Source organism: Erigeron canadensis, chromosome 3 (assembly GCF_010389155.1).
Source record: "Erigeron canadensis isolate Cc75 chromosome 3, C_canadensis_v1, whole genome shotgun sequence".
Lineage (NCBI taxonomy): Eukaryota > Viridiplantae > Streptophyta > Magnoliopsida > Asterales > Asteraceae > Erigeron > Erigeron canadensis.
In genome coordinates, this window is record NC_057763.1 from 41,946,133 (window position 1) to 41,969,208 (window position 23,076).

General features: G+C 33.9%; 2 protein-coding genes and 1 long non-coding RNA gene across 3 annotated transcripts; 1 reads left to right on the forward strand and 2 right to left on the reverse strand.

Moving 5' to 3' along the window:
- Positions 1-1,959: 1,959 nt before the first annotated feature.
- On the reverse strand, positions 1,960-6,836 carry LOC122591313 (beta-amylase 2, chloroplastic). The gene is made up of 9 exons (XM_043763567.1): positions 6,448-6,836; positions 5,389-5,460; positions 5,088-5,291; positions 4,806-5,000; positions 4,548-4,712; positions 3,782-4,042; positions 3,473-3,691; positions 2,514-2,733; positions 1,960-2,354 (listed from the first exon to the last, which is right to left on the reverse strand). The coding sequence occupies exons 1-9, from the start codon at positions 6,664-6,666 to the stop codon at positions 2,338-2,340; spliced, it is 1,572 nt and encodes a 523-aa protein (XP_043619502.1). The 5' UTR covers positions 6,667-6,836; the 3' UTR covers positions 1,960-2,337.
- Positions 6,837-16,599: 9,763 nt separating this feature from the next.
- On the forward strand, positions 16,600-17,450 carry LOC122590611. The gene is made up of 3 exons (XR_006322551.1): positions 16,600-16,654; positions 16,842-16,893; positions 17,205-17,450. It is a non-coding gene; the product is annotated as an uncharacterized LOC122590611 (long non-coding RNA).
- A 2,697-nt stretch (positions 17,451-20,147) lies between these two features.
- On the reverse strand, positions 20,148-21,465 carry LOC122592156 (gibberellin 20-oxidase-like protein). Its single transcript, XM_043764361.1, has 2 exons — positions 21,095-21,465; positions 20,148-20,811 (listed from the first exon to the last, which is right to left on the reverse strand). Exons 1-2 carry the CDS (start codon positions 21,463-21,465, stop codon positions 20,148-20,150), a joined length of 1,035 nt encoding a protein of 344 aa, XP_043620296.1.
- Positions 21,466-23,076: the final 1,611 nt, after the last annotated feature.

Below are 23,076 nucleotides of genomic sequence, written 5' to 3' on the forward strand. Positions count from 1 at the left end.
GTAGGTAGCAGTGAGTCCCGCACAGAGAAGTGCTTGACACACACACCAAATGCTTTCAACGTGCGGACCCCAAGCTGTTGTTTCCGTGAGAAAGTTGCAGCAGTTTGCATCAGCTCCACCTGTGCACGGCCCACCTTCGTAAATGTAAGTCATGCATTGCCCCTGTGCTCCAGGAGGAGGTGTGAGGAGGACCAAGGCCATCACCACCACCAACATCATACAAACCACGACTATTTTCGTCATTTTTGTTTTTTATTTTTTATTTTCTTTCTTGTTACAAGTTTTATGTTTGAGCTTAATTGTAACTTGGTGTGAATAATTCACGATTTATAGCCTCATCACTTATTCAACTTTGATATATTTAATTGCTTGTGATAACATTAAAAAAAAAAAAGGAAACAAGATTATTAATCTTGTTGCATCCCATAGTCAACTAAACTTTTTAATAACACATGCAACAGTAAATAGTTTCTATTTCTAGGATGTGTTCCCACATCCCACGCACATGCAGGCCGTTGACTGTTTTTGATTCTTTATTTCTTTATATATATAAGGTATTTTACTCGCACGATGTACGGTAGTTTTAAATTGATTTATTTTTTTTATTTTATAAAGCGAACCCTATAAATAAAATTACAACATACGAAATCACTGAAAACTCAAGAACCAACTGCTACTTTTATTGTTCTGAATAAACATTATTAACATAAACGAACTTGCTTTTTTGCAAGACATCAATGAGAACTCAGTAAACTGTGTAATCAATGTTAAGATATTGCGTATCTCGAATAGTTTGCATAAAAAAAAACTTGCTACACCATACAATCTTGATATGATTTAACAATTAGTATTTACATTTGAATATTTCAAATAATTTTTAAATATATTTTACATTTTAAGGTATAAGTATTTTTTGTTACATATACTAATTTTTATATTGATAATGTTATAGAACTTGTGTATTTGATACGGGTCTAAAATCTAATAATGTTTAAGGTGATCCAAAATATATTGGATGGTATTGTTTTCATGTTGATACAATTTACATACATATAATTGAAAGTAATGTTATATATTAAATTGATTATAGATTATTCTGAATATTAAAATTAAAATAAGATAATATGGTCTTAAAGATTGCACACTTAAACTCCGAATAAATTTAGTTCCTAAAAAGTTGACGATTTGTTCACCATTGTTTCTTTTCTATTTTATTTTTTATTTTAATGTTTATTTCTATTTTTATTTTCTTTTAATAATTAATTTATATAAATATATGAGATAAAATATTATGAAAAATTATAAGAATTACACATAGGATAAATCCTACATGACAATGTTTAAACATATCTTTGGTTTTGAAGAGGCTTTAGAATCATTTGTTTAACTACTCTTTTAATATATATATATATATGTATACTTCTTGGTCTTTGCCGGAATTCCGACTTGGGGATACCTTTGACCGATTGCCTGCCCCTTCATTATTATTAGTAAGATGGAGAAAAGCTGAAGAGGAAGAAGAATATATATATATATATATATAGATATAGATATAGATAGTATATATAAAGATGGACACCCCTTCAGTGAGCAAGAGACCAAACCTGAGTTTTGAGGTGGAGATTTATCACTTTTCATGTGAAAAAGATGTTAAAAAAAATAAATCCTAACCATTGCAACGAACAGAGAACAGTTTCGAAAATGAATTTATATAACACAATATCAATCTTTCTTCTTTTTCTTTCTTTTTGTTTTTTTTTTACACAATATCAATCTTAAGATTCAAAAACACAACCATCATAGTATCTCTCATATCATTATGTTCTATCAACCAATATTAGCAAACTTGTTAGTTTTTACCGACTTAACATATTCAACCGCAACATTGCATTGACACTATGCTGGTTTTAATTAGTTTAAAAAAAAAAAATTGACAAGGAATCTAAAACACCCTCTTACTGATGATAAACAACTTGATAAGTTTTAAAACATCAATGACAAAACTGATACTGGAACCCTTTAATGTCATTTATCTAAAACCAGACCAAAATGAGTGTTATCCCATAAGGTGTCGGAGGTCAAAATATTACAACATTAATTATAACATAAAACAATAACCATCGAATTATAACAACATAACATAAAACCTTCAGGCTTCTATTGGTAACCGAGAAAGGAAAGGGGGGTCGACATCTGAAAATGGGAGGAACGAAGGTAACCCAAAAGGGGGCTAGAGCGTAATGTCAAAAGATGAGAGGGTTGTTGACAAATTCCGGCCAATTATGAGTGTTGTTGGAGAGGCAGGGACAGTAGGGAATACCTGCTAGTAGACAATTGTCACTTCATAGACTCACCTGTTCAACAAAATCATAAATAAGTTTTGAGTGTTTATAAAAGATAGCTGAAAACTTATGTCAACTTTTTAACCGCAAATGTACTAAAAGTGTTTTTGCAAAATTCACAAACTAAGGAATATCAAACAGATGTTGATTAACGTAGGAAAAGAGATGTACCATGCATTCTCTTGACAAATAGTTGAAATTCCCTTAAGTTGTGTTCTTCAAGGAGAGCCTGAGTAAGTCTAAGGTAGGTAAAAGCCGATAAATGCCTACCATCTGGATCGTTCCTTGGTTTGGCATGTTCCAGTATCTTGTTGTACCCTTGTTTATCATAGCAAGGAAGAGCATTTTCACTTGCAACTAGTACATCAGCATCCCATGCAGCATTCAGTACCTAAAATGTAAAAATAGTGAGATAAGATATAACCCATTTTCATCTCTTTTTTTTCATCAGTTCTATTGAAAGTTTGCTACATTTCACTACATATATTGTCTAGAGCTGTTAAAGATGATAACTATCTGCAAGGATTAGGAACTGATCAAGGAGAGAATCTGACCCAAACTTTGTGGGTCACTTTGGCGCAAGTTGTATTGCAAGAAAACTAAACAGATTATAATTGAATGAAACTTGCAAACAAACTTCTCATTTGAGAAAACCTAAGTTCCATGCCATTCCAACTTTGGCCAAGTAGGGAGGTATTCTTTGGAGTCTAAATAGATTGTTGGTGGTGAAATTTGAATCCTACGATCTGTTTGTTAGTGCCCACAAGTAGACGAGTGGTGTAACTGTATCTCGTTTCTACCCGTTGTTATCGTTCTGTGTCAAAAACTACATTTTTAAGCCTGTGTATGAGTGTATCATTAACTGTTAGCAAGAAAAGAAAACCTTGCAATAGGAGTTGGATTCGACATTAGCGATTCAGTGAGTATATACAACTTAGAATAGGTGTTACGAATAACCAAAACCAAATAAATGACTGAGATCTCTGGGGCTAATAAGTTGGAACCAGTTGCTTAATAAGTACATGATATTTCAAACCAAAGAAATCTTCAAACTATGCCCCTTTGTCAATAAGTTTAAACCTATGGGGAAAACAAAATAGAATATTATTACTATACTAGCTTAAAATTACCTGCCAAACTAACCCCTCTGGGTCTACCATTGCTTCCGGAAAGCCCTCTTGCTGGTCCATCGTACGCAGCTCAACACAAGTAAAGTTTAAAGCAGCATTATGTTTCTTTAACATTGACACAATTGGACTATATCCGTCGCGGTTGGCCCGGTTGTAAAATCCAGCAGTCAGTTCAGCAGCATGGCTGGCAGTTTTGTACCACCAATGTATGCCTGATACCTGATAGCCATGAAATTTTTTCAAGTGAATCTACAGTAAATGTAAAGAACCCACAGGTTAAATTTGATCAGTGTTGACTAACTAGCCTACCTTTACAGAAATGGGAGTATCCTCAAAGGCGAGATTAGCCATGGCAAGTACACTGTCACCGTGATCAATGAGATATTTAGAGTACCAATTAAGAAAGAACCTGCCATAGGCGCTATCATAGTCACCACCATCACAAAAGAACTTGGTATCTTGAGGCTGGGAATTATAAGAACCTGCATGATCAGGTGGCCTACCCCAAAATGAGTGTCCCCTAGCATCAGCTGCTTTCTGTAGACACTTTGCTAGGTACTTATCATAGCACTGCAAGTTATAGAACATTTTGTAAAGGAAAACAGAAAGAAATTGGTCAAAGGTTGTTTTGATCACGATTAAAAGTGGCAAAACAGGCGGATCAAGAGGATTGAATAAAGTCAAAAGGAGTAATTCTTTAGTTTGGTAGAGTTTAGTCATCTCGAAACACTATTTGTCCAAACATTAATAGATAGCTAGCTTATCAAATATGATGACAATATCTATCGACATAAGTATAACCTTTTTTTTAGTAAAAATAATTTAGGAGGTTTTTAAACATTAAAAATACGCCATGGACAACTTTCAACCCGTTTGACTCATCTTCAAGTTTCCCTTGAAGTTATTTTCTATTTTATCTTTTTGAAAATTTTCAAGTTTGACCCATCAGAGATAAGACATACCTGAATCTACCAAATCCTAATTGGGTCAAAAACTGCCACCTATAATTTGAGTTCCAACCATATCATATTGGGTTACTTAGCAGTGACGTATCAAATTTTCCTATAGAAAGTACCTGAAATTCACCAATACCAGGATATTCCCAACCATGTTTTGCAGGGTAAGAAGGATAACGTAACTCTCCACAAGCACCTAATCCAATCTCGATCTCTGTAATACTCCCATCCTGGAAGAATTCATCAAATTCAACCCGAAAGCTTCTCATATACTCAAAGTATACCTGCAAATGTTATACACAAAATATCTATTTTGTTAAATTTCACAATGGCTCGTGCATGCATAACCTTTTGGAGTTCGTAGCAAAACCTAATACCTCAACAGCAGTGCGGCCTCTCAAAACACGTTCTTTGTCAATTCCCCAGGTAAGACTTTCAGGGTTGCGTCTGCCGTCTCGGTCTGTGAAATATATGTCAGGGTTTTCTTTACCAATTTCTCTAACCCAGTTAGGTAACGGGATATGAACATCATCACCAACATTCCCTCCACATTCATGGAAGGACATTACAACCTGATATCAAGTCATACCAGTTACTACCCAAGCCTACCAAAATACTTAAAAAAAAAAAGAAAAAAGATGACACTATGTTGAACATACCTGTAACTTAAGACCCAATTCACGAGCAATCTTAAAGAGTTGCTTGTATCCTTTCCAATTATACTGCTGCGGATTGTTAGCCTCCACAATTCCCCACCAGGTGTCGACCATAACACCATCAACGTTGATTGACTTCAACATTCTTAGCTGATTCGACAGCTCATCAGGATCAACCAGTTCACACTCCATGTTGATGATTCCAAGCTGAAAATGAAATGTAGAGAAGGCCATTTAGTAATTTAGGGTTACAAGTATTTCGAGATATAGTGAATACTAATTAAATAAAAGACGACACACTCACTGGTAGCATAACATATACTGGAACATGTGGCGTGCCAGAGAAATCTCGCTCCTCTGTGGCAATGTCTTCAACCTGCAGAAAAGAGTTTGTAGCATATTAGAGTGAGATCACTTAAGCAAGCAACTACAAAAGATCAAATAATTGAATGCATCAAATTATGAAGACCTAAGTAGCAATAACTCTTTGTTGGTGAATCTGTGCAAACAAGTGAACATTTCAATGACAGTTATCTCTTTAAATCATGTATATCACTTTTGAAAAAACAATCATTTGACCCTGTATACACCAGACTTACCCGAATTTTTGTTTTTGGGATAATACAAAGAGCATATTCTTGATTTTGCTAAAAATAGAGAATTGTTTTGAAAAGTGAGTCTCATAATTGAGTTTGTACATAGAACACCCAGAAATATGGAAAAAGAGGGCAGTTAAAAGTGTTGAAAAGATAGTTTTCAGGAGTGGCAGTCCAAACGATTACAGTTCGTCTGAGTAGCTTGGAGTCCCAGGTCGCGTGCTAACTGATTAGCTACTTGAATTCAGCATGCACAGTGCACGCTATGAGTTCCACGAGACTCACTGATTTCCGGACTCTGACTCATATGAGGGTGTAAAGTCATTAGTCACTTGCCAAGTACAACTAGCACGGTACCCGCACAATGTAGTGGTAGCAGCGGCGACGACGGTATGGTGGTGGGGGCGACGGGTGTTGATAGCCATGGTGTCGTGTGGTGTAAGTTGATCAATTTTATAAGATAAAGGCGTAAATTAGTAAGATAAGGGCATAAGGTATAAATTAGTTCATTAACTTTTTCTATTTGAAGGAGTTGAATTGGGTCATTTGCAATGTAACTTTCTTATAACTACGAGTACTTCTTAAAGAAGGGGGGAGGGACTATAATATTTATGAAGGAGTATAGATATAAGAGTCAAGAGAGCAGGGTTTTCCATGTTCGGGTTACGAGAGTCTTTGACTCAGCATAAATGGGTTATCCGTTTCCAAAACCTTTCAGCTACCTCAACTACCTTAACAATCTAGTGAAATTGAAAAGTGATTGATACCTGATGATCGTGATCAGAGATATGAACCGACTCACCACTACTAGCCTTAATAACTCTTCGACTGAAATTGAGGTTGTTGTTGTTATTTGGGCTGTTATTCTTATTCAGAAGACCAAATCGAACAGCAGCAGATTTTGCAGCAACAGTTGTGGCCCATTTTGGCATAACAGGGCAAATGGCGGTGGTGGTGGTTAGAAACGGCGTTGTTGTTGTCGTCATTGCCAATACAGCAGCAGCTCATAATGGTCGGTTGCTCTTTTCTTTTTCTTCATATATATTACTCGTAACAATTTTATTATTTAAGCAAACTGGAAGTAACCCGTGATCCAAGATTATTAATGATGATAATGATAAAGTTATCGAGATCACCGTTAAGTTTTATTCACGTAAAGTTAACTTCCACTTCCCCCATTTCTATTTCTATTCCTATTTTGGTGCACAAAACGGAACACGGATTTTACCGGCTTTGTTCTCTTTTTTATTTTTTTTGAAAAATTAAACCACAACCTCAATCCCTACATAAGTTATTAAGTGGGTTATAAATGGGTCATGTAAACTGTTTTTTCTCTGCCCAATATATAAACTGCTTCTAAAAATACGTTTAGAGGCCATTTGGTTCACAAAATATTTTTAAAGAAATTAAAATCTATTAAAGGAATTGAAATTTAAATAAATTGGAATCTGAAAGTAGCAAAATCTGTGTTGTGTTTAGTTTACAGAATAATTCAGTAGATGGAATTACAATTTAAACTATGTCAAATGACAAAATTAACCTTTATTATTTTTTTTACAATATAATTCTTTTTTCATTCTAAAAACATTTTATTTAATAATAATAATAATATAAAAATCTCTAATATGCCAGCCCCACCAAAAAACACACATGAACAATATTTTCACAATAATTCACCCAGAAACATGCCATCGTCCCTTTTCTTATGCACTCACCAAAAACACACATTCATAGTAACTTACCCTAAAATATCTTTGCAAGTAAACAATAAAAGATTCCTAATGAAACATAAATTAAGGGATAACTTGAATGATGTTAACATTATTTTGGTTGGATGATGTTGCTCTCACAAACCATTAAAATCATGGAGGACTTTTTGACATGTGTAGAAAATGATTTAAGTGAATTTGTGAGAGCAACATCATCCAACAAAGATGATGTTAACATCATAAATCATTTTCCCATAAATTAATTCTTAGATCAAAAAAAGGAAACACGCTACATCATTTGTTCCAGCATACAAACACACATACAAATCAGATTCAACGGGAAGCAACAACGACAGTGGCAGTCGGAATATGCACCAGCAACAGTCGCTGGAATAAGTAGCAATGGTGGCGGTAGTTAATATTCTATCGGACATCAAATGTGAGATTCCAAAAAGAGAAGACTTTTTTATTTTGGTATTTAGTTGTAAAAGGGTATTTTGGTAAACAATAATGAATTCCTTTGAATGTTTGAAGATTCCATCATGTAAGTAAAGGAATTATAAATTCCATGTTTCAAGGAATTCGATGGAATTTTTTAAATTCCAATTCCATTCATTTCTCAACCAAACAAGTGAAGGAATAGAATTTAGATTTTAATCCTTTTGAATTCCAAAGGATTCCAGTGAAACAAACACCCCCTAGTGAAACAGAGAAATAAATAATCATACCTTATAAATACCAAGAATATGAAGGTGTAAAAAATAAGTAATCATACTTATCGTTTATGTATCACATGACTACATTAAAAAATAGTTTACAAATACAACAATCTAGTAAACCGTAACAAATATCCAACAAACATAACATGTAAGAACTCATTTGAACATATTAAATAACATAAATACATAATAAACATAACCACATGCATAAAAGCAAGAAAGAGGGTCGAGAGTAACCATTAAGAGTAACAAGTCTTCCTAGCAATTCATTGGAGATTTGGAGCAAATAAGAAAGGTATCATGCCGGACATACATATTTAAGTAGATGTTAACAAAGGAGACATAAGTTTTGATGATGCCAATATCGGCTTAAGCATTTTAAGGGCCTTAAGCAAGATCATTTTTGGGTCTTAATTCATTAGCATACTATTCGAAGTAAACAAAAAAATAAAAAATAAATACTAGCTCCACTTATGTTGTTGAACCACAAGTGTTATAAAAATGTAGAGATTGATGCAAAACCAATAAAGGTGTTATTACAATGCAATTGTTGTATAATAATACTTAATTCAAAGCCCAAACACTAGTACTACTATACATACAAAAAATTGTGGCCTTAGATATTTGAGGACCTAAAACGATCCCTTAGCCCTATAAAACTATTGGGCCAACTGTGTTATATCTTTGTTAATATATTTTTGTTTGTGTTATATAAATGATTTGAGCTTTAAATGTATGTCATATTGGTATAATTTACATAAGCTATCATATACTCGTAATACAAATATAAATATTTACGGAAAAAATAAATATAAAAAGGGTCTAATATATGCCATAAGGGCACATGTAACATGTATTAAATAGGTAGTATATTATTATTGGAATTAGCACTTTCCATTAACTCAATTAGTCTTTTCACTTTTACCACAATTACCCTTAAATTATTCCTTCCTAATCTTTCTCTTTATCCATAAAACAATTATATACTGTATTTTTCAAAGGCCATTTAAATTCTCTATTTATGACAACTACATTTAAGCCATACGAATGTGTCGTTCAACTTATTTTTCCAATTTCTATTCCTAGTTTACAATAAAAAGCAGAAGGTGGAGTTTTTCTTTTTGATAACGAAACAGTGAAGCTTACTACTGTAAGAAAGTGTAACATTAAAAAGCAAAAGAAACAATTAATACTTTCACTCTAATCTGTTGATATATATATGTTACAATTCAAAAATTATAATGAAAGATGGGGTTGCTATATACTGGTTTGTGTGTATCTATACTTCCTTTTTTGGCAACTTGATGAGCATAATTAGCATCATTTTGGACATTTGCTGAAGTTGTGACTAGAGATTTACACAATCCGTAACGTTTTACTTGCCTCGCTAATTTTATTCCGACTTTCAATCGCTTTTTCTCAGATCGTCCCTTTGTTTTGTCATAACCGGACATTGAATTCGCTATGTAAAGATAGCAGCAAGTGTTTGTTTTATATTGAATCCTAATGTTAATGGCGGCACATTATTATTAAGTGTATTAAAAATGTGAAAATAAAATGGGCAAACTAACAGATTTAAAAAATTGTGGCATAATTAATAGATTAAAAGATGTGGCAGCAAAATATGTTGGCAAATAGGAGGGAATAACTAAAGGGTAATTGTGGTAAAAGTGAAAAGATTAATTGAGTTAATGTAAAGTGTTAGTTCCAATAAGAATATACTATATATTTAATACATGTTACATGTGCCCTTAAGGCATATATTAGAAAAACCCATATAAAAAAGTCAAACAATAATATTTAAAATGAAACGGAAAAAATATACCCCGTCCATGGATTATATTGACGACGCTCTTTTGTGGCATCATATTAGATCTCTCGATAGACTCAATAATAATTAATCGACTACAGTATATATCAGTTGATTATGTTCCAATTTATTTAATAGTTTTAGTCAATGTTTTTAAAACCGGACCGGACAATGAACCGGTTTCTTAATATCTTACTGGTCTGACCGGTCGAATCGGTTGGACCGCAGTTAGACCGGATATATATATATATATATCCTCTAAAATAAATAGCCTATCGATACTTTTAAAAATCTTAAAATATGACAATTGTAATCCATTTGGGTTTTTTCCTTTGTAACTATCAAATGTCATGATCTAATATCAAATGTTACTATCTTATAGTGTAACATCCCAAACTTTTTAATCAACAGTTGATTTGAGTCGTTAAGTCAACACAACGTGTCCGTTAAGTCTCTAGGAGATTTAATGCTTATATGTAATTAATGTGTCATATATAGAAGGCTTCAATGCCTTAATGACGTATATGTTAATGTGTTTAAGGTGTCAAAGATGATTAAGATGTGTTAAAGGTGTCGGTAATTATTCCCGCTAAGTCGTTTAAGCCTTAAATGTGATGTTTAATAGTGGAAGGACCTAAGTGTGAGATTAGGAAAGATGCTCCAGCTGATTAAGGGTTCATTAAGCCCTAATCACATTCTCATCTCAGTTCCTAGCCTCTCTTTTGCAAGCCCTAGCCGCCCCTCCAATTCCTTGATCAATCCTCACGCGTTTTGCTCGTTTCTTGATGATTTGAAGAGGTTTTGATCCATAGTTTGCATCCTTCTTGTAATCTATAGGTATTTGGGGTATTATTACATTGATTTCGTGTCCTTTCAATCCCTTGATTTGTTCCATATCTGATCTAGGTCTTTAGAGGGTTGATTGGAGTCATAAACGTGTGTTTTGATCGATTCGGTAACCTAAAACGTTTGTTATTGTGATGCAAATCAATTAGGAGTTAATCAATGATTTCATTGCATCATTATGGCCTTAAAATGATGAATTTTGAGGTACAAAAGTCATTCATAAGGTTTGGGGTCGTTTGGGGTGTGTTTGGTTAAGTTTTGGAGGTTAAACAATGAGTTTTGTGCAGAACCGGGACTAGCTGCGGCGCAGCTACTAAGCTGCGGCGCAACTAGAAAACAGTGACCTTTAGTTGCGACGCAACTTGGTAGTTGTGACGCAATAGCGACAGAATTTTCAAATGGCCATAACTTTTGAACCGTAACTCCGTTTTTGACAAATAAGATATCAACGGAATCGTGAGAGAGTCTACTTTCTAATGGAAATGTTTTTGAAAGATGATTGTGATGTCAAGTTTCCAGAAAGGTTAATTTAGTGAGTGTATCCCGAGTTTCGTCGAGTTATGTAAGCTTTAAAGTATTAATCGAATGTCCGATGCATCAAGCATTGTCATGAGTCATGTTTATAGGTATTTAGACGTGAGTCATGACCATAAGTGAGTGGGTATTTATTAGCTCATTATGTCGTTTAATGATTATAAGTAGTCGGGAATACTTGCAAAGCTCGGTAACTTACGTTATCATTTGTTGTGTGCTTCTACGAGGTAAGATACACTACTTTGACACGCTGAGGGTTCAAAATAAACATAGTTTTCATATAATAACATCCCAAATGGTATCTTGTTTGCTTATGGGTATTCGGGATTATACGGGAGGTGATATGAGCTATGTAGATGTATACAAAAGCCTGAAATGCTACCCCAATGATACATATTGCTATGAGATGTTATGTATGCTTAATAGATGATATGATATGAAATGATGTACGATCTAAGATGATAAATGTTATGCAATGTTGTAATGATATATGATACACAATAATATATGATGATGTACGTGATGTAACAATGTATGCTATGTGATGATATGAAATGAAATGCTATGAAATGTGATGTATGATGATGATATGTGAAATGTGCATGATTACATGGCTTGTTCATCTAATTCACTAGACATATTAAGTTGCCATGACACGTGCACGTTTAAGGGCCCAAACGTAAAAGATGTATATGTGATGATTGTTTAGGTTGTGTAAACACCTAAACTATATGTGATGTGAAATCGAGCTCGTAAATTTGATGTGAAAGTGTTAAGCTTAACCCGTACTTGACCTAGCCCGGTTAAGTGCGTTGATGTGGTTGCTTGGGTGGCTCCTTACAACATGGTACAACGTGAAGAGTAATACGGGAGGTCTTACCAGCCCCATTGTCATTGAACATACGGATTACTCCTGGATTGGCTTGCCATTCCTTAACGACATTGATGCACTACTGAATGGTGGTTCATCTAGTCGGGTGCGACTTATGTCACACTTAACGAGATGCATATGTTATATGAGACGCGTGACTTTTGTCACAATTATAAAGATGCTCAAATGTGATATGTGATGATGCAAAAGATGACTAGGCACATTTAGGATGACCCATCCTAATATAAATGATGTTGATGATATGATATGTAAATGTGATGATATGTTTGAGGATTTGTGTCTTAAACGGACAAACGTTTCATAACTTATGTGTTATCTTACTTAGCTAACTCGTTAGCTAACACTTGCTCTTTTAAAATGTGTTGTGCCCTCAGGTCCAACAATAGTGAGCAGGTAGATGTGAGAAGATGTGAGGCATGGATAGATGATCTTGAAGCTGGTTATAGTTTACCCATAGTGGCTGCTCTCTTTAGACATTTGCTTATTGTTTAGATAATAATGACTTGTATTGATGATGTGCTCGGTTGTTTAATGTTGGGAACCGATGGATTTCCATTTAGACTTATTTTGATGATATGGCTAGTAACACCATTTAACGAATAAACCAAACAGGTTTTGCTGGTTTGGACTTTTAAAGTTTAATTCCGCTTTCTTTGACGCCGTTAGGCAAAAGTTTTTGGAAATCCTTATTCTTAAATGTTGGGTGTTACATATAGTTAAAAAGATTTTAATTAGATGAATTTATCATTTTCATATATATATATATATATATATAGGGGAAGGGAGTATAAGGTTGTCTCGTATGGAACCCCTCACATACCATTTTTTTAAACCATAAATATCATGGGGGCCATGTGTTTTAATAATTATACAACAAATATTAAAATATTGTTCTATGAGGGGTTACATACTTTAGCTTGCGTATGAGACAACCTTATATTCACTTTTACATACATATATATATATATATATATATATTATAATATATTTTAAAAGTTTGCTAAGTTTTAAAAAATTGCAAAAATTGATGTCAAAGATAAATTGCTTTGATCTTAGTGACAGCTAGCACTTCATATATTAGTATTTTTTTATTTTTTTAACTCTTTATTTCTCAATCAGATAGATTGGCATCTTATCTTTTGTTCAATAGTCTAATAAATTATCTATATCTTTTCCAAGACTTCACCTCCATCACTATAATTCCCATTTCATACAACAATACCTCAGACATTATAAATTTCTGATGATATATGATCTACACAGACAGCAAAAAAGTTCCGGTCATCTATCATCAAAAAACCTTAATGACTTCGTTTCTACTATAATACACCGTTCAGGTCCACCGTCGACAACAAGTCCAGCCAGATCCACCACCTGCAACAAGTCCCGACAGATCCACAATCACAAAAAGTTCTCCGACGTTGTTAAGCTTTTCAGCCGATGACATGAGGATCTCTGACAACATGTAACATCCATGAATTTTGACTCGTTGACTTTAAGTGTAATGTTATGAATTATAGTAGTTAATGATATCTTTAAATCCATCTTGTGGTTAAATGACTAATTGTATACTCAATGAGCCGGTTGACGGTGTGCTAGATGTTATGTCGTGGGTTTTGAACTAATTGGTTATGTTGACGGGTCAACCCATGGATCAAAGTCTTGACCAATGACCCACCTTAGTCAACCCAACCCCCACCTACCTTATCCTTTCCTTCCCTTATTCTTCTTATCTCTCTCTTCTTTACTCTCAAGAACACACTCTCCTTTCACTCTCTCTCTAATTTAATTCATAGTTCATGAAAATTCAAGCTTAGTTAATGCAAGAATAATAAATCTTATCACCATTTTAACTTATCAAAAACTTGGGTTCCAAAGTGCAAGAAATCACCTCATTTGAGTCAAAATTCGGGTTTGAGGATTTGTGAAGCTTTTGGTAAGTAAATTCTACTCTATGACCTTCACTTCATGTTAGTAAATGTATCTCTAGTTGTGCCAAAACATTTTCGGGTCACAAATCGGGCCAAAAGTCGAATTAGGGTTTGTCTAGGGTTAGTAATGGGTTAAACCGAATTTGAGCTTGAGTTTGTTGTTTTGAAGAAAGATTTTGAAGTGGGTTTGGGTTATTCATGTGTAAACATGCTTAATTATGCTTCATATTGAGTTTTGATGCATCACAAAATGATTTTGGGTGTCAAAAATGAGTTATGGGTTAGTTTTGGTGTGTTTAGGTCGAAATGGTGTTGCTGGTGCTGAACTGGGTGAGCTGCTGCGCAGCTAGTCAAGCTGCCCCGCAGTTTCATGAGTCTGTTTTTCAGCTGCGGCTCAGCGATAAGTTGCGGCGCAGTTGGGGGCTTCAATCACTTAACTTTTTCCTAGCTTTAGTTCTACCATCCTAGGATCGTCCCGACCTTTCCGGAATGTACTCTTATGACCTTATTGGTGCCCTACACATGACAAACGAGTTGTTTAAAGTTGGGTGTCCTCTTTGGAACCTAATTCAAGACATTAACATAAACTAAATAAACATATAACTTATGTTTGAGAATGAGGCGACCTTGGGGCGACTTCATTTTGGTTACAAACTATTACTTGACCTCCCTAACGACCATGTTGGGTCCCGAAAGTCTTTCAAAGCCATAAACCAAAGCTAAAACCTAGTTAGAGAATCGTCTTTGGTGAATAATGCATGTCTTGTATACATTACTAGGTTGTGGACGCGTGGAGCACTGTAATCACTTATAATCTCATCTTAATTCGATATTAGCCTCTTTTGCCAATCAAGGTGAGTTCGTATCTCCCTACTCTATTGAGATTCGGGCTGAAAAGTGTACATTGTGTGTTTATTTGTTTGAATTAGTTGTTTGTTGATTGAATGATGATTGATGGATGAATTGAATTGTTTTGTGTATGTTGGTATTGAGAAAGGTTATATTTAGATTAGATGTACATACATGGAAGTCGACTTCGCTTTCAAAAGGTTTGAGATGTGGAGGGTTAGCCGCTGGTACACCTTGTATACAAACATCGAGGATTCTTTGAAAGCAAGCCCTCTCAAGTGTATGTATGTATGTATAGTTTGATCATATTGTTGGTTATTGGATGTTGGATTGATGGATTGTTGGGCTTGCATTGTGTTGGTTGCTTTGAGATGATTTGGTTGTCTGTTGAGACAAATATGTTTATCCAGGTATAGACGTATACACTGGTGTTGGTCATCCGGGTTTATAGACGTATATTTGCCGACGTTTTTGAGATGCCACATTGGTCATGGTGATGACCTGTGAGTATCGTTGCATAAATGGCATGATGGCCATACATATTATATGTATTTTGGTTTGGCATGCATATCATTCACATCATGGCATTGATTGTTCTTATACGTTTGTTATATAGTGATGCATTGGTTGGATGACGTGTAAGACTACTTGTATGTGATGATTGTTCTTGTTTTTATGATATGTGGTTATGGTCGGTGGTTCATCTTGGGCCACCACTACGAACTCACCAACCTCGTGTTGACTTGTAGAACACTTTTCAGGTAATCAGGTGGTTCAAGGATGTGATGCATGATCAAGTGTAGCTTTTGGATTCGGGCATGGACTTTATGGATCAAGGATTCAGTCGCCCACTTTTGGATTAATGCTTAGGATCGATAGCCATCTCTAGAATTCTCTTTTGTAAACTTTGATGGTCATTTGCTCCTTGTGCATTGTTTGAATATTTGACTTGTTGTGGATTCACCGAATTCATTAATGTCATTTAGTTGCCTACGATAATCCCTCCTTGTGCTATATGATTTCCGTAATATTTCGAGCCCTAGCTCGGGGTGTTACACAACATCCCTACAACTTCCGTTCTCCGACGCCGTTAGGCCTCTTATAGTTTTGTCCAGTTTTTGATAGAAAAAAAAAAGAAGCAACTTTGACTGATTTTGACCCGGTTCAAATGGTTTGTTTGCCGGTCCGGTTCAGTTCTAACCGGCCGGTCTATACGGTTCTGTCCGGTTCATATTCTGCTATCAAATCGGGGTCAATCTAACCGGAATTCTTAAAAAGTCCGGTCTGAGGCCGGCTTGAAAACATTGGTTTTAGTATGTATGTTTAGTAAGCAAATTAAATCTATACTCTCTATTAAAAATTATAGGGAGGTGTTGAAATGTTTACATTTTGCGACATACAATTTTACGTGTTTACCCTTACATTTTCACTACTTATGACCTTATCTTTTTAGAGAATTTAAGGTATTTTGCTACTTTTAAGATGCTACAACCAAATAAAGCATAGGTACAAGCATTATAATGCACATGGACTTAAAATAAGACCCTTACTTTTCATCTCCCTAGATGGACACTCCCTTTACGTATGGATTCGTGTAAACATATCTCTAGGTATACGTATACTCCATCCATTCATCTCACATTCTCACATATCGACCTCCATATGAAATTTGAAATTCAAATAGGTATACACATTGCTCTCTCACATCTCAGATATGAGAACTCTCCCTTTCTCATCCTATTCATATTTTTCTTATGTTATTACTTATTAATAATTTCTTCTATCCATTGAAACAAAAGTTTTGATGCAATCATATGATTTATTTTTTTAGAATATTGAAATCTTTCGTCTCATTCTTTTAGCTTTAACAGGTGGATATTTTTTTTGCTACTGAAGACTACTTCATGAAAGAACGACATGAAGGTACATATTTCATATTAATAACTTTGATAAATAAGATTGAAACAAGGATGATTCATATTAAGTATAAAAAATACCTTTTTTTGAACCATGATTACGTAGGGATTTTTATCCCCTTTCTTATTAGTGATTGTTGCATTAGTGACTATTGAAAGATGGATTATTATTATTAGTATTATTATCATTATTGCTATTATAAGAATCCTTATTATTATCATTATTTTCCCCAGTTTTCTTTTATGTTTGACCGATTCAATGATCGAGACTGTTATTGTTTATGCTTTGACCTGGTTTTGGTCTCTGATTCTTGATAGATATATTGCATCCATGGGAAGAAAAGAGGATGGAGTGATGGCAGGAATGGTGGGTCGGATTGGAATTCAGTGTAAATGTTGATGCTTAATTCTTCGCAAGTTATCATTTGTAATCAATCCTTTAACTATTATAATTATGTTGCCATTTTCGTTCACTTCAATATGTAGACACCCAAGTTATATTAGCTGAGATGGTATAGTGAAATAACAACTTGTGTTATGTCTGAACATGTCTCAATAAGTTTGAAGGACGTTCAAATTGTAACTTGAGTGAAATGAATATGTAACATTATGCATATAGATAAAGTCTTTAAGTTCCGCATCTATAAAGTTTGCTTACAAGCTTGCTAGCACATTTTGGTTGATTGTGATGAGTGTATTATGAATCTTTGTCGTAGGGTCAAACCAATCTCCCGTATGTTAAATGTCATGCCCTGGTGAGTGTACATAGGAGTATTTTTTGCGGTGTTGATTGTATCCGTCGCAACGTGCGGGTACCATGCTCGTATATGTGAAAGGATCAATGGATCATTAGCATACATATAATAGAGTAAATTATATTTTTCGTTCTTAAAGTTGACACGTTTTTTACTTTTCGTCCCTTAAGTGGAAAAATTACAATTTTGACCTTAAAGTTGGCAAATTTTTTCAATCATCGTCCCTCGCCAAGCGTCGTTAAGTTTCAGCCGTTAAGTCTAACACGTGCAACACACGTGAGGGACTGAAACTGCAAAAAGTGACAAGTTCAGAGACGAAAACTGAAATTTACTTTTCTGTTGTCATCATCTTCATCTTCTCCGGCTGACTTTCGTCGGAAAATTCGCCCAAAAACTTAAAATGCCGATATCTCACTCGTTTCTTCGAATTAGACTACGAAACCACCACCAAACTTCTCAAAATTAATTTCCGCACGGATCCTAACCAAAAAATCTTAAAATGCCGATATTTCATGAAATGTAAATGAAAAGCATCGTAAATTTTTGGCGATTTAGTTAGATGTTAGTTTTATCGTAAGGTTTTCGATATAGTTTACTGGTCAATCGTTAAGGTTATTAAGTTGTTACAATAGTTACATTAGTAGATTGAGGTACAAAGAATTTGGGTGTGACAACCGATTCATTGAATCTCGTTTCGGTTATAAGTTATTCGCACTCAAAGTTGTCAGTTCGTACAAGTTCCATGCTAGTTTGTTGATCTTTTTGGTCAACTGGGTCTTGGTTACAATTGTAATTTACGATACTTTTCATTTAAATTTCATGAAATATCGGCATTTTTAGATTTTTTTTTTGTTAGGATTTGTGCGGAAATTAATTTTGAGAAGTTTGGTGGTGGTTTCGTGGTCTAGTTCGAAAAAACGAGTGAGATATCGGCATTTTAAGTTTTCTGGCGAATTTTTTGACGAAAGTCAGCCGGAGAAGATGAAAATGATGACAACAGAAAAGTAAATTTCAGTTTTCGTCCTTAAACTTGTCATTTTTTGCAGTTTCAGTCCCTCACGTGTGTTGCACGTGTCCGACTTAACGGCTGAAACTTAACGACGTTTGGTGAGAGACGATAATTGAAAATATCTGTCAACTTTAAGATCAAAATTGTAATTTTTTCACTTAAAGGACGAAAAGTGAAAAACGTATCAACTTTAGGGACGAAAAGGGTAATTTACTCCATATAATATGACAAATTTTTAAATTTTGTAGAATAACACGTATAAGTGTATAAGAATTCAAAACTGATCAATCATCATATATGTGACTATATGAGTACATCACACTTCAATAATTTTCGCGTTTCCAATGGGACCATTCCTATTATGGAACACGCATTAATTTTCTATAGCTTAAACAATTTGAGTTTTTTATTACAGTATAGTATAGTATGTTTGGATTCTTAATACACTAATCAATGAATTCTAATAATCATTAACACGACTTTACAACAAGGCAAGTTGTGTTTATGTCATGTACACAAGTTCACGATATCTGATTTGTTTTTGTTTTTTTTTCTTTCTTTCTTTTTTACTGGATTTCAAATAACAAGATACAAGGCAAGTTGTGTTTATCTCATTCGTTTTGTACTAACAGCATCCAAGCTTAGGTTCTTTCCATAGCACCAACTATCATTTTCCCTAAAACAAAATATTTCAATAATATATATATATATATATACGTACGGTAGGTATTAATATTATCTTATATATTTTGAATTAAAATAACGAATTAGTTTCATATTTGAATATGTTAGGGATTCCCGCAACTTAATTATCTAACTTAAGTTAAGTTAGAAAAATCTTGACCATTGAATGATAATCAAGGCCAAAACTCAAAAATCATCTTTACATCTTGGCCTTTGATTTTCATCTAAGTATCTAACGGTCAAGATTACTCTAACATGACTAGGATAATGATAAATCAACTTATTTGGTGTGCCTAAAGATATGTCTAATAGTAAGATGATAATATATAAAATCAACGGGTAAGATTAGGTAAAAGAATTAGTGGAATCCACATGTCAAATTTTTAAGGATTTATCAATTAATGGTAATCATGATAGGCTAATGAAAGAGATTTCCACAATCTACAGGTAAAGCATGCACTTTACTTTTGTATTAGATATGTTTGCCATGAAAGGTAAGCACCAAAACAAAGCATTACTTTCCATGACACCAAACATTAAGGGGAGTTGAAATTAGATACTATATATAATGATCAATGCAATCTTTTTTCTTTAACTTATATCATTATTCAATACAATACTAAAAGGAAATGGAACTTATTGATCACATATAAGCTAATTACAAATTCACTATACATATATACAACAATATGAAACATATATGTACACTCTAGAAATTAACCAACTATATATATTTACGTTATATATTTGAAATCATAGCTTGTAGATGCATACCAAGAGTTTATAGAATTTGATATCATAGATTTGGGTCCATCACTCCATTGCCTTATGATGAGAACTTTTGGAGACAAGTTTGGTGCTATGTGCAACGAAATCTTTGACTGTATGACCAACTTTTTCAAACTTCCCTTCTTCATTACTTTCTCTAAATTTCAAGTAATCCAAGCAAAGAAATGGCTCATAAACTCTTGCATTGTCATTGCCCACAACTTCTTTAGGAGACACAATCACCTTCTCATCTTCAAAACACCAAAAGAACGCAATAGAAAGCCGGTTAACCGGCTTCTTCAACACAACTCTATGTTGAGACGATATGAGCTTGTCGTTGCTCCAAGCTTGCAACAAGTCGCCAATATTTACAACCAACGTTCCCTCAACTGGAACAATGTCCATCCACCTACTTCCTTGATCTTCTTCTAATTTCGATCTAACTTGTAATCCTCCTATTTCGTCTTGATATACAATTGTTATGCAACTCATATCAGTATGCATACCTAGTCCTTCGGTCATGGTACTTTCTTTCTCCTCAAAGTTTGTTGGTGGTGAATATCTATTTATTCTTAAATAACCATGACAATTCTTGAAATCAGAATCGTAAAATTTTGTGTCAAATCCATCGCCTAAGATCATTAACACGATCTTCATTATCTTCTTTGACAATTCGGTCATTTTCTCCCCATATTCTTCCAATATTTCACTAGAAAAGTAGTCAAAAATATAGTAATACCGTTTAGTAAATTAAACTAATAGAGTTATTAATAGTCCCACTATGGGACTAGAAAATACAATTTTTTGGTTGACTAGTATCTCGAATACGGGCCTAATTACTAATTAGTCCTTTAATCCAAAAATATTTTAGCACTTCAAACACGTTATTAATTAACTATAGTCTATACATCAAATCATATTATGCAATTTTAATGATATAAGAATTGAAGCATTACTTACGGGTTAATTAGTAAACCAAAATGGATCCTTACCTAAGTTCATGATGCTTTTCGTCGAATATAACATGGACAGAGTCTTTAGCAGATGAATGAAAATTCGGGCCGGAAACTCTAAAACTTTCAAAGTAAGGAGAAGCAATGAAAGGAGGAGTGTAAGTTTTGATGGATGAAAAAGGCCCAAGTTTAAGCTTTGTTTCACTAGGGAGATCAAAGAGTTGATTAGAAAAGGAATGGATAGTTTCAAAAAGGTCCTTTGAGATTCCATGATTGACAATATTGAAGAAACCCCATTGATGACAAGCTTCAGAAAGAGAAGACAAAGAAGAAGCTTGTAATGGCTTTGAAAGATCTAGACTTGGGAGGCTTAGTGTTGTTTCAAAAGAAGAAGAATCTGATGAGACCATTTTTAGTAAATAAACAAATGTGAATATATAAAAAATGTTTGATTAGGTTGTAGGTTATAGGTATAGGGTTCGTTAAATATATAGTGATCCTACTTTAGTTAGTTGGCTAAATGGTTGAATTTAAGTAATTGTAGTCTCATTTTCATAAAGATTAATCATAGTTCATTTAACTTTCAAGAATGAGCAACTTTAGGGTGGGGGGAGCGCCTCGCCACCCTTCCCCGGTTTTTCTCCTTCTCCCTGTTAGCTCCTTAATGCTAGGAACGTCTCGTCAGCCCTCCCCACCCTTTCTATTGATTTATTTTCTATTTTCTCAAATAAAAATTAATATAATCTAACTAAAATAATAATAATAATAATAATAATAATAATAATAATAATAATAATAATAATAATAATAAGTGATGGAAATCTGATAGTGGCAACAATAATAATAAATAAATAAATAATATACTTTTATTATATAAAAATCTATCTATCTTGAGAATAAAAGCAGCCACACGTTTATCCTGCTATCTATATTCTCTTATTATTTCTTCTTTCACATTCATCGGAAAAATTTAATACTCTTCTTTCACATTCATTGGAAAAATTTAATACTTGTCGGAAAAAATGGTGGTAGCAACAAAAAGAAAGAAACAGGAAGCCACAAAAAGAATGAGAAGAAAATAAGGAAGAAGAACAAGAAAATGGAGGGAAGAGAAAGCAATTAATGATTGTAACGGTCGAATGGAGCGACAGCAAAACCGGCATCATGGTCACCAATTCGCTCCCCACCCTATCGGTACCGGGGGGTTGGCGCGGTGTTCAATCCGGTACCAGATGGGTACCGGTATCCTCCCAGGGCGCTCCGTCCAGCCTTATGTAAACAGGTGGTTTTTTCAGTTTAGGTTTACTAAAACACCGTGAGTTTTTCTTTTTTAACCGGTAAATCGATATTTGAAATCAAGAGATACTTTACCTTGTAATGATGAACCCATATATAACTCTAGTTATAGCATGCGTGTTCCCTCTACCCTAAAGCACATATGACAAAAGGTTGTGGTATTTGTACCACACATATATTGATACATCTACCATAATTGTGGATTAAATATTTGTACTGCATGTTGTACGTACAACTTATAAAAAGCCTAACCAAATTTATTAAACTCTTCATACCTATAAGTAATTGACATGTACGAAATCTTTACACGTACATATGTGATGAAATCTAGATAATTAATTATACTCTCTATCCCACTAAAATTATCATGTTATAAATTTTCACTATCTTTATTGTTAGTGTTTTATAACATTTAATGTAAGTTACATGAATTGATTAAGTTTTGAATATATTTTCAATGGGAATAATTTTCATCAAATATTATATAACAAAAAATATACATTTAAAAATAAAGCTAAAAAACAAAGACTTGAATATTCAAAATGTGAGACTTCTAATGGGACGAAAAAAGTAATATTTTTCACACATTTATACACGTGTAAAAAAAATAGAGTTTATATTAGCTTACATATGTATAGATTTGTATAAATTATACATCTAAAAATGTGATAGTCAACATACAATACCAAATTTCTATCACTGAGGGGAGAATGTTACAAAATGTT